The sequence below is a fragment of the Chlorocebus sabaeus genome, chromosome 16 (assembly GCF_047675955.1).
Source record: "Chlorocebus sabaeus isolate Y175 chromosome 16, mChlSab1.0.hap1, whole genome shotgun sequence".
Classification (NCBI taxonomy): domain Eukaryota; kingdom Metazoa; phylum Chordata; class Mammalia; order Primates; family Cercopithecidae; genus Chlorocebus; species Chlorocebus sabaeus.
Window position 1 is genome coordinate 12,759,416 of NC_132919.1, and position 12,349 is coordinate 12,771,764.

General features: G+C 41.6%; 1 protein-coding gene across 5 annotated transcripts in view; it reads left to right on the forward strand.

Moving 5' to 3' along the window:
- Positions 1-12,349, forward strand: part of ARHGAP44 (Rho GTPase activating protein 44) — a 202,899-nt gene that overhangs the window by 110,639 nt on the left and 79,911 nt on the right. For all 5 annotated transcript variants that reach the window (XM_008010422.3, XM_008010420.3, XM_037987300.2 and 2 more), the window contains exon 4: positions 8,426-8,502. In XM_008010422.3, the coding sequence (XP_008008613.1) occupies positions 8,426-8,502 (77 nt within the window). The remainder of the gene's footprint in view (positions 1-8,425; positions 8,503-12,349) is intronic.

The window sequence follows — 12,349 nt, forward strand, 5'->3', positions numbered from 1 at the left end:
AGTGCTACCGTGTGAAAGTGTTTCTCCACCTTATTCAGCAAATATTTAGAAAGCACCAAGTCTGCCATACAAGGCGGTGTGTATGCTAAGTGCTGAGTCAGCTGAGCAGGATTTCTATGCTCCAGAAGCTCACCACCCAAGGGGAGACAGGCATCATACTCACAGTGCATTTGCTACTCAGACCATGTCTTAGTGCTGAGAAGAAGCGCTTGCTAGGAATTAAATAGTGGGAGGTTTCTGTGAGGAAGTGGCCGTTAAGGACAGATAAAAGGTAGCAGCACCAAAAGGGGTAAACACACTTCTCAGACAGGGAGCAAGATGTGCCAGGTTCCGAGAGACAGGAAAAAGTTTAGCTGTAGTTTTATTTTTATTTTTATTTCTTGAGACGAAGTTTCACTCTTGTTGCCTAGGCTGGAGTGCAATGGCACGATCTCGGCTCACTGCAACCTCCGCCTCCTGGGTTCAAGCAGTTCTCCTGCCTCAGCCTCCCAAGTAGCTGAGATTACAGGCATGTACCACCACACCCAGCTAATTTTTGTATTTTTAATAGAGACAGGGTTTCACCATGTTGACCAGGCTGGTATTGAACTCCCGACCTCAGGTGATCTACTCACCTCAGCCTCCCAAAGTGCTGGGATTACAGGTGTGAGCCACCACACCTGGCCAAGTTTGGCATTTTTGAGAAAAATAAAGGTGGCCAGAGTGACCAGACTGTAGAGAATGGGGAAGATGTGGCACGGGGCAGGACTGCAGAGGACGGGATCACGCCTTGTAGGGCATGGTGAGGGTTTGGACTTTATCCTAAGAGTAGAGGAAAGCCAACATTTTAACAGGGAGAGACATGATCGGATTTATTGGAAATTGTAGGAATAAAGGACTCATGGGTGGGACCATGGCAGAAGTGAGGCCAGTTACACAGAGATGGGAACAATTTCAGTGAGATGCAACGAGGACCTGAAAAGGGAGAAAAATCAGTGTCCATGGTAGATCCTGGAGGTAGAGTATCAGGGCTTGATAACTGAGTGGATGTGGCCATATGAAGAGGAGAGAGGGGTTTCACGGTCTCTACCCCGAGTGACTGTTGAATCCGTTGGAGCTGCTGAGATCACCTCGGGAGAAAATGCAGGGTGAGAAGACAAATGGCTTTTGAATCAGGAACCCCAGGAACTGCAGCATTTCATACTCTACCAGGAGGAGGACCCAGCAAAGAGGGCAGAACTGTAGAGAATGGTACTGTAAATCCATGCACTTGCTCATCTAAATCCCAGACACCATTCTTTATTCTCTCCTTTCCATACCCCCCACGTCTAGGCTGTCAGTAAGCCCTGCTGACTCTTCCTCCAGAGAATTTCCATTTGGCTTCAACATTTACCACCCTAGTCTAAGCAGCTGTCAGTTCTTTCTGAACACAGTGACTCCTATCACGTCTTCCACCCCAACCCTTCCCTCCTTCCTCTTCCCTTCTCTGCAACTGCAGGAGCCAGTGTTTAAATTGGAAATCCAGTCACGTCACCCTCCTTATCCTGCTCCAGGATTCCCATTGTAGAATGAAATCTGAACTCCTTATCTCGGCCCTTGGACACTATGATGTGTCTTCTACCTGCATCTCTGAGCTTGGCTCTGGGCTTCCTTCCCCTCTGTCATCATTCTTCAGCTGTGCTCACCTGGTACTGAGCATGCCTCGCTCACACTCCGCTTGGGCCATTGTGCTTGCTCTATTGTCCATAGGGAATGTTCTTATCCAGCATTTCAAGCCAGCAACCTGTTCAGTTCTCAGCTCAGATGTCACCTTTTCAGGAGGCTTTCTTGACCGCCTAATGTGTCTGCTTCCTCACTCACCCTAATCCCATCTCCCTATTTTATTTTCTTTATAGCACACATTAGTATCTGAAATCACTGTGATCATTTCCTCATTGTGATGGGAGCAGGAATCTTGTGTCCCCATCAGTTCTGTTCTCTGTGCCTAAAAAAGAACCTGCCACAGCAGAGCAATGATACAAGTAGATGTGTGTCATGAATGGGTGGTCTGTGAATATTTTAGGCACAGAACTTGCCTACCACACTAGCATGCCCTTCCTCTTCTGTAACAGGCAATTCTGAGGTTAAGCTCTGGAATCTGACCACCGAAGGGTGAAGCCCAGTTCTGTCGCTTCCTAAGTTAACCTGAGCTTGGGCAAGTTCATTACCTCATAAGCCTTAGCTTCTTCACTTAGAAAATGGTCAGAATCATAACAATTCCCTACCCAGCAGGGTTGTTTGAGAGGTCAGTGAGGTAAAGCATGTACATGCCTTGCACGATGTTAACTTAAGTAAATATTAAAGAAGTGTAACCTGGTGCGGTTAGGAGTGGTCCACTGTTAGGCTGGAGTGGCTGTTAAGAACCATTGAGACCAGAGCATCAAGCCTAGGCTGTGTGTCTTGTTGGGGCTGAACCACAGAAGAGCTGGTTGCCTGGACTTGGAATTAGAGGACAGTAGACAACAATTTTCAGAGATGAGGAATATATGAGAGAGAGAGAGAGAGAGAGAGGGAGAAAGAGAAAGAGAGAGAAAGACAGACAGAGACAGAGAAAAAGAGAGAAAGAGAGAGAAAAAGAGAAAGAGAGAGAGAAAGAGAGAAAAAGAGAAAGAGAAAGAGAGAGAAAGAGAGAGAGAAAGAGAGAGTGTGTGTGTGTGTGTCTGTGCGCGCGCGCAGGAATGGGGTGGTTATTAGAATGAGGCTTATTGTCTGGGTCATCCTACAAACTGTGTTGCTTATGCCCAAGATAATTTTAGAGAAAATAGTCATCTCAGACATGTCAGATTGACTATATTGGAACCCTGGGACAGTCTGTCTTTCCTTCCCTTAATTCTTAAGGTTCTATCTGAACTCTAGGAAAAAAATTATTTTAATAGCTCCTCTTTGGCTCTGAAAATCACTGGCCAGCATGAAGTTTACTAAGATCTTTTTACCTGGACACTAATATTTACCAGGGATCCGGACTGGCTTTGTCAGTGTGGATCCTTGGTACTGGAGGGAAAATGATTTTGGGAGCTTTTCTAGATCTTTGAGCAATTTAATTCTTCTAAGACTGGATATCCTTTTTTAAGAAAATTTAATTAATTTATTTCAATAGGATTTTGGGGAACAGGTGGTGTTGGTTACATGAATAAGTTCTTTAGTGGTGATTTCTGATATTTAGGTGCACCCATCACCTGAGTAGTGTACACTGTACCCAATGTGTAATCTTTTATCCCTCACCCCCTCCCACCCTTTCCCCTGAGTCCCCAGAGTCCATTGTATCATTCTTATGCCTTTGTATAAGATTGGATGTCATTTTACTTGAAATGGGGGCGACCAAAGTGTGAGGGAGAAAGCAAACAGTGTCTCAGTTAGAAACAATCTTAGGTTATATGAGATTACTACAATGCCTGGCATTTCTTGAGCTGTTAATGTTCCTTTACCTTAGGGAATCTTTTTAGAAATAGAAATCATTTGTAGTCTGTTGTGGATTACAGTTCATTAACTTCTTCTTACGTACTGTCTTTGATTATGGGGTTACACTTACCCCCTTTTGTTATGAAAGTAATATCATCTTAACGCATTCCTTTCTTTTGTCATTTGGTGGCGTCTTTGTAATTTCTTGATTCTTTTTTTTTTTTTTTTTTTTAATTTGAGACAGAGTCTCGTTCTGTTGCCCAGGGTGGAGTGCAGTGGTGCGATCTCAGCTCACTGAAACCACCGCCTCCTGGGTTGAGGTGATTCTCCTGCCTCAGCCTCCTGAGTAGCTGGGATTACAGGTGCGTACTGCCACACCCAGCTAATTTTTTGTATTTTTAGTAGAGATGGGGCTTCACCATGTTAGCCAGGGTGGTCTCAATCTGCTGACCTCATGATCTGCCTGCCTCGGCCTCCCAAAGCGCTGGGATTACAGGCGTGAGCCACGATGCCTGGCCAATTTCTTGATTCTTAAAGCATCTACACAAATACAAACTCATGTTGATTTTCACTAACTTACCCCCACCTTGGAATCCAGGCTCTCAGATTCACCTTAACATCTCTCCTAGAGTGACAGTTACACCATTGGTAGGGTACTTGAGTAAATACATTTTCTCATCTTCATTCAATGATCTGTGCAGCCATTAAAATAAAAGAACAAGACAGTTCCATATGTAATGATAGGAAAGGATATGAAAGGTATCTATCTCTATGTGAAAAGGAAAGCAAGGCACAGAGTGGAGTGTATATTTAGTATGCTAACGTGGGGAGAAATACTAAAAGCAGACGCACACACATGTGTGTATGATTGAATCTGCTTAGAATATTTACGAAAGGATACACAAAATCTGGTCACTGTCACGGACTCTGGTGAGGGGAATGAGGTGGTTGAGGGATGAGTGAGTGTGGGAGGGACTTTTTACTATAAATCTTCTGGCATCTTTTAGTTTTATTTATTTATTTATTTATTTGAGAAGGAGTCTCGCTCTGTCACCCAGGCTGAAGTGCAGTGGCATGATCTTGACTCACTGCAACTTCTGTCTCCCAGTTCTAGCAATTCCCCTGCCTCAGCCTCCCAAGTAGCTGGGACTACAGGGGCGTACCACCACCCATGGCTAATTTTTTTGGTATTTTTAGTGGAGATGGGGTTTCACCATATTGGCCAGGCTGGTCTCAAACTCCTGACCTCATGATCCACCCGCCTCGGCCTCCCAAAGTGCTGGGATTACAGACGAATTAATTCTTTCACTATAAGAGATATGATAGAGAGTGAGAAACGGCAAGAGGGAAAGGTTAAGCTCCTTGTTAAAATTAAAAAGCATATCCGTTGAGAATTCACTTAATTCTGTCCTCTCTGCTACCTAAGAGGATCTCAAAATCATTAGTGCAGGTGTTAAATGACTCAAAATGATGAGAAAATGTAGCTTCCTTGGCTCAGGAGCAGGGTGCCTCCAGCCCTGTAACTCCAAACTGTGTTTTCTAGTCGCACTTTGCAGAACAGTTGCTTGGCTGGCCCCTCTCCATCCTTCCTCCAGAAGTCTGATCAACCTCATGTTCCTCCAGTGGCTGGTCTTGTCTTGTTGATCTTGACCTTCATTCATTTGGTCACCCTTGGGCACAGTTTTCTGCTCTACTCACTGACAGGATAATCTGACTAGTCTTTTTCCGTAGTTGGAAAAACTCTACTTACCTTCTGGTAGATGTATTTCTTCAAAGGATGTCAACTCTTGGACTGTCAGAAGTCCCCTTTACTATAGGCAAATCCTCTCTGTCCAATTTCAAAAAGATTCAAAAACGCTGAAGTCTTGCCCTGATGGCAGGTCATGGGACTGTGAATGTTTAACACAAACCAAAATGGTCTTTTTATGTGAGCTCATCCGTACTATGATTGTACCATCTGACATTCAAGACGAAGTGTCTTCCCTGACTTGTCACTGGGACATTGTAGACACTTGCAAATTAAACCTGGTTTCTCAAGCATGGCACTATTGACATTTTGAGCCTAGTAATTCTTTGTTGGAGGAGACTGTTCTGTGCATTGTAGGATGTTTAGCAACGTCCCTGGCCTCTACCCATTAGATGCCAATAGCATCTCCCATGCGGTACCAATCAGAAATGTCTCCAGATGTTGCCAAATGACCCCAGGGGGACAAAAATCACCCCTGGTTGAGAACCAATACCATAAGCTATGCCCTCTCTGTGAGGCTACAACTGGAATATTATGCCTGCTTCTCTGAAAAACACACTCTGTTTGTCTACACTTATATAACACTTCTGTGACCACATGTGTGGGGGGATTTTCTCCACACACCAAGCCGTTCTCCGACTCTCTGAACACCAGCTGTGTGTCTTACAATTTATTCTGACACTGTATATCTGGAGTTAGTGTCAGATCTCACAGGTTAAGGACTCAGTCCTACAAGACTGCCCCTACTTAGCATGTCAGTTGCAAATCTAGCCTTCTGCTATTTCTGATCAACCAGCTATAAATTAGGGGTTCCGCAACCCCCTCCTCAGGTTTGATAATTTGCTAAAATGGCTTGGAGAACTCAGGGAAACACTTTAGTTGTATTTATCAGTTAGGATATTATAAAGGATACAAATGAACAACCAGATGGAAAGAGTAACCTTAGGGCAAGGTATGATGATGTTTATTGTTTATCTTCCCCATTAGAAGTAAGTTCTGTGGCTGGGTGTGGTGGCTCACACCTGAAATCCCAGCACTTTGGGAGGCCAAAGCAGGAGGATTGCTTGAGCCAAGGAGTTCGAGATCAGCCTGGGAAACATAGTGAGACACCGTCTCTACAAAAAATTTAGAAATAAAATTAGCCAGGCGTGGGGGTGTGTGCCTGTAGTTCTAGTTGCTCAGGAAGCTGAGGCAGAAGGATTGCTTGGGCCCAGGAGCTGGACGCTTCAGTGAGCTATGATTGCAACACCGTACTCCAGCCTGGGTGATAGGACAAGACCTTGTATCGAAAGACAAAACAAAACAAACAACAAAACAGAAGAAGAGAAAAGAAAGAAGGAAGAAGAAAAGAGAAAGAAAAGAGAAAAGAAAAATGTTCCATGAGAACAGTGTCTAGTTTTATTCATCACTGGTGTGGTGCCTGCCCTCCATAAATGTTGGATTAGTAAATGAATTATAAGTGGAAACTCTCTGTGTGTTAACACCAGGAGGCTCTGGGCTGGGTGTAGTTTAGTCACTTTCTATTTGAAGAACTACCTTTGTAACCATGTAGACTGGAAGACCTGAGAAGGTGCTAGTGGTTCTTACCTTGTTTTTGTTCTGTCTGGGTACTGGCTGATCTTAGTTCAGAAAGGAGAGAACTCTTTGATACTTAGCATGGGGAACAGGTCATGCTAAACTCCTATCACAGCTTGTCTGTCCCTCCCTGTAACATAAAATATAGCACTTAAAAGTGTACAGTGGTTTTAGCAGGCTATTTACCACCACTATCTAGTTCCAGAATGTTTCCATCATCTCCAAAGGAAACCACATACCCATTAAGCAGTCCTTCCCCATTTTACTCACCCCTGCAGTCCTGTGACAAGCACTAATCTACTTTCTGTCTCTGTGAATTTGCTTATTCTGGATATTTCATTAAATAGAGTTACACAATATGTGTCCTTTTGTGTCTAGGTTATTTCATTTAGCATGATGTCTTCGGGATTCATCCGTGTTATAGCATGCAGCATTCCCTTTTTCATGGCTGCATAATGTTCCATTGTATGGACATACCACATTTTGTTTATCCATTTATTCATTGGTGGACATTTGAGTTGTTCCCCCCTTTTGGCCGTTGTGAATAGTGTTGCTCTTCACATTTGTGTACCTCTTTTTTGAACATCTGTTTTCAGTTACTTTGGATATATACCCAGGAGTGGAATTGCTATACCATGTGATAATTCTGCTTAACTTATTGAGATACTAAGTACACTTTCACAGTGCTGCACCAGTTTAAACTTCCACTAGTAATGCATGAAGGTTTATGCTCACCAATCCTTATTTTTTTTGTTTTGTTAAGTATTAATATTATTATAGCCATTTTAGTGAGTGTAAAGTGAGACCTTGATTGGGGTTTCCCTAATGACTAATGAGGTTAATTATCTTCTCATGTGCTCTTCAGCCATCTATCTTTTTTGGAGTGTGTCTTTATTTTGGTGCTTACTCTTTCTGGGTTATAATTGCATGTGAACACTTTTCTCTCTCTTTTTTGACCATAACTGCCTCATTTATTTATTTATTTATTTATTTATTTATTTATTTATTTTGGAGATGGAGTTTCACTCTTGTTGCCCAGGCTGGAGTGCAATGGCACAATCTTGGCTCACTGCAACCTCTGCCTCCCGGGTTTAAGCCATTCTGCTGCCTCAGCCTCCCGAGTAGCTGGAATCACAGGCATGCGCCACCACACCCAGTTAATTTTTATATTATTAGTAGAGACAGGGTTTCACCGTGTTGGCCAGGCTGGTCTCGAACTCCTGACCTCAGGTGATTTCCCCACCTCAGCCTCCCAAAGTGCTGGGATTACAGGCATGAGCCACCACACCCAGTCACCGCTTCATTTTTAAAATAAGGCAAATACACTCTTTAAGAGATATATTATTTTTGGAAATTAAGGCATTGCTCAAATCTCTGTTAACATCATTTTAAATTTTTCTCATTTTTCCTTCTTGTCGTCCTACCTCATTTTAAAATGCAGCATGTTAGCCTTAGGCTTATTTCCCAAAGTGGCAAATATAATTCAGTTCTCATTTTCTGTATTTTGACGTCTCTAAGTCTAACCCGTCATGGTACACTATGAATTTCTAGGTTTAAACCTATTTTAAAGTCAGCTTGTTTCATAGCTGATAAAATACCTTGGCAAGTATTTGACTTTTTGCTGTTTTAGATGCAACAGATGAATATGGAAAGTAGCTTTCATTACAACATTTGCTTTCTTTTCAGAAAAAGTTGCCTTTGACAACACTGGCTCAGTGTCTGATGGAGGGGTCAGCTATCCTGGGAGACGACACACTTCTTGGGTAAGGTGACACCTTGCGTGGGTTGGTGCCAACATCTAGGTAAGTCCCCATCTATGCAAAGGGGACTAGACCCTCTCAGGGAAGCACCTGAATTCTCACTGGGGACTTTGGTGGAAAAAAGGAAAATGTTACCAGTGGGAAATCAGAACTCTTGGCTCTGAAGTCATATTGTCTGTGCAGTGAGGGAAGGCCCAAGTAGAGAGATTAACATGAAACTGGTGAAGGACAATTGAAATCCCTCGGGCCCTAGCAGAAGCAAATATGAAACCTCTCAGTTCAAATGTCAGAACTTACAAGATTCTCAGAAAAGCAGCCCTTGCTCATGTTGAGCTTACAACAAAACAAACTGAAAATAGAATCGTCATGAGAGAGCATCAGCAGACACAATCAGTAGGAGAGTCCGTACCCTGAGAACTAAAAATAATAGAACTGTATGGAAGAAAATAAAAAATAATTGTTTACATGGAAATTTTAAAATTAAACAACAGAATCCTTGACAAGAGAATCGAACAATATTAAAAAAGAATAGGCAGGATTGAAGGCCAACCAAAGAGAACTTTCCAAAATTATGCTGAAAATGTTAAATGATCTGTAGTCGAAAGAAACCGAAGATTATACACAAATAAAGAATTGCTGAACTTGAAAACAGATGTAGAGCTGCCACCCAGAATGAAGAGAATGAAGTGCAGAGATAAGGACGTAGGCACTCTTAAACTGAGAAACATGGGTGATAGAATGCAAAAGCTTAACATTCCATCCAGTGGGAATTCCTGAGGAAGAAAATAGGGAGAAGGGGAAGTTTGTGGTTGAATTTTTCTTTTCCAGATTTAAAGAAAAACATGTCTTTAGATTTAAGGAGCACAAAATGATTTGATTTAGATCAACAAGAAAAAAATTCATCCCTGGACATATTGTAGGAAGACCACAGATCATCAACAAAAAATAGAAAAATATAAAATTGACCAGAGGAAAAAAAGATCATTACTATAAAATAGCAATTAAACTGATAACGAACTATGTATTCGTCAGCCACAGTGAACGCCAGGAGATAATGGAGTAATGTCTTCAAGTATTGAGCGAAAATATAAGAAACTTAGTATTCTATGATAAAATAGGAAAGAGTAAGGATATTTTCAGGCAAAGATTTGAAGAAGATACTACCTGCATATTCTCACTGAAAGGGCTAGTTAAGGCTATATGAAATAGATTACATCTCTTTCACAGAAATAGAAGAAAGATGAGAAGTACAAGTACCAAGGTAGGAAAAAAATTGTGTTGTAGGAGAGGAAACTTTTTTTTTTTTTCTCTCGAACCATCTTAGGTTCTTTGGTTGGGCCCTGAAAATTAGATTGACAAAAGGTAGATTAACAAGAGAAAAGCAAATAGATTTTATTAAAATGTGTAGCACATACACATGGAAGAACTCAGGAATTAGTAGATCAAAGGATAGTTAGAACATGGGCTTACGTAGACTTTTTTTTTTTTGGAAATAGATTCTTGCTCTGTCACCCAGGCTGGAGTTCAATGGCACAATCTTGGCTCACTGCAACCTCTGCCTCCCGGGTGCAAGTGATTCTCCTGCCTCCACCTCCCAAATACCTGGGATTATAGGCGAGCGCCACCACGCCCAGCTAATTTTTGTGTTTTTAGTAGAGATGGGGTTTCACCATGCTGGCCAGGCTGGTCATGAACTCCTGACCTCAAGTGATCCACCCGCCTTGGCCTCCGAAAGTACTGGGATTACAGGCATGCTTATGTAGCATTTTAACAAAGAACAATGTTTTTTAGAGACGTGACAAGACAAAAGGAAGGACTTTAAGTTTCTGTGGTGGCAGAATCAGTATTTCAAGCTCCTGTATTGTTTGAAAGGAGGATAAAGGTATCACATTTAAATTTAATGTTCAAATAGTAAAAAAATAAAATAAATTTAGTGTCAAATATGCATGTTAGAAAAGTAAGACTAACCACAAAAATAATAGAAATAAGATATATAACTTTCAAACTAACAAAGGATGAAAAGGAAAATTTAAAAAGAAAATACATAGAAGGCACTACAAGAGAAAAAACAAACAAACAAAAAAAACAAAAAAAAAAACACACATAATAATTGGAAAACAGAAAATGAGGGTGGTAGCAATCATTGCATATATCTCTGTAATCGTAAGAGATATAAATGGAATAAACTCAACTGTTCAAAGAAAATTTCAGATGGACAGACATGAAATCCTGTTGTATTTCCAAGAGTCATGCGTGTAATATAATGACACAGCAAGGTTGGAAGTAAAGATGACAGATTGAACATGCATCTGATTTTCTCTCCTTCCAAAATCCACTAAAACTACAATATGGAGATTTTTTTTTTTTTTTTTTTTTCCTTAAAAGACATAAACCCACAATGGCAGGAAAAAGCAGAAAGACAACAGCAACACAGTTTTGTGAGCTGTAAAGCATATGAATGACTGGGAACTAACCTGTCAAGTCCCCAAAAGCTGACTCCCAAGCCAGAAGTAGATATGCAAACATCCCATGTAAATTACATCAGGTAATGCTTAGAGTCATCAAGAACTGGCACCAGGGATCTCTGGAATAGTGGGTCTTTGGGGGTGGAGTGGGTGCTGAAACCCATGAATGTGGTTGAAAGCTTTTCAGTTACCACTTGGATCACTAAACCCTTCCCCATCCACGCGTCTAGGTGGCTGTCATCCCCCCTCTCCCACCTGAGCAGAATTCTCTAGAGGGGATAAGAGAGCATCTCTAGAATGGGGGACTCTCGGTGCAGTGGAGTGTACGGGTACCATTCAGTAAAGAAGAGGCTTGAGTGATCTAATGTGTACTGGATGTGGATGCTGGTACTCCTCAGCCCTCTTCTTCCAGTCATGCAGCCCACAGGCCTTTATCCTCTAAGCAGGAAATTAGAAGAGGCTTCTCTGGGGAATCAGATTAGTCCAAAAGGAAGGACCTAAAGATCTGAGGACGTTGGAGGGGGTCAGTGCCTCAATAAGTGACCCAACCAGATCTTTCTACAGATGAATTCACATACTCTGAGCTTTTTAGTCTCCACTCTTAAACATAGAGAGGCACCAAAGATCGTCAGACATCTGAGGAAATTCTCTAACCTGAAAGCTGGAGACCAAAGCAATGGGGTGGATAAAATGCAGCTTGGAAGAAACAGAGATTGTGGAGGGGAGGAAAAAATGTTAGGAGAACAATCACTTATGTTTTCAAGTGGTAAGGGAAGATAATATGTCCATGAAATGAAAAACAGAATGTTAATACAAAATGTTTATGGGCAAGAAATACCCTGAGACCAAAAGCAAGCTTGTAGAAATGAAAAAGTATGACAGAAGATATGAAATTCTCAGTAGGAGGTTTAGAAGATAAATATGAAGAAATCATCCAGATAAGCAAGAAGACAAAGACACAGACAATAGAAAAAATTAGAAAATTCGAGGACCAATCCAGGGAGTCTTATGCCTGAATAACAGGAGTTCTTAGAAAAGGAGAGGAAGAAATAATAATAAATAATCCAACAGCATTTTCCAGACCTCGAGGACATGAGTTTCTATACTGAAAAGGTCCATTGAGCTCCCAATACAATGGGAAGAATTAAGTTTATGTCACAGAGCTCACCATCATGTATACTGGTGACAAAAGATTCTACAACCTTCTAGAGAGAAAACATGTCACATACAAAGGATCAGAAATGTGAATGCTTCCAGACTGAGCAAAAGCAGCAATGGCAGATAGAAGATTCTTAAGCAGTGCCTTCAGGATTCTGCTTCTGAAGGAAGCATGCTCAGCCTAGGAGTTCAATATTCTGCCCAAGTCTCAATCAGTGAGAGGTTAG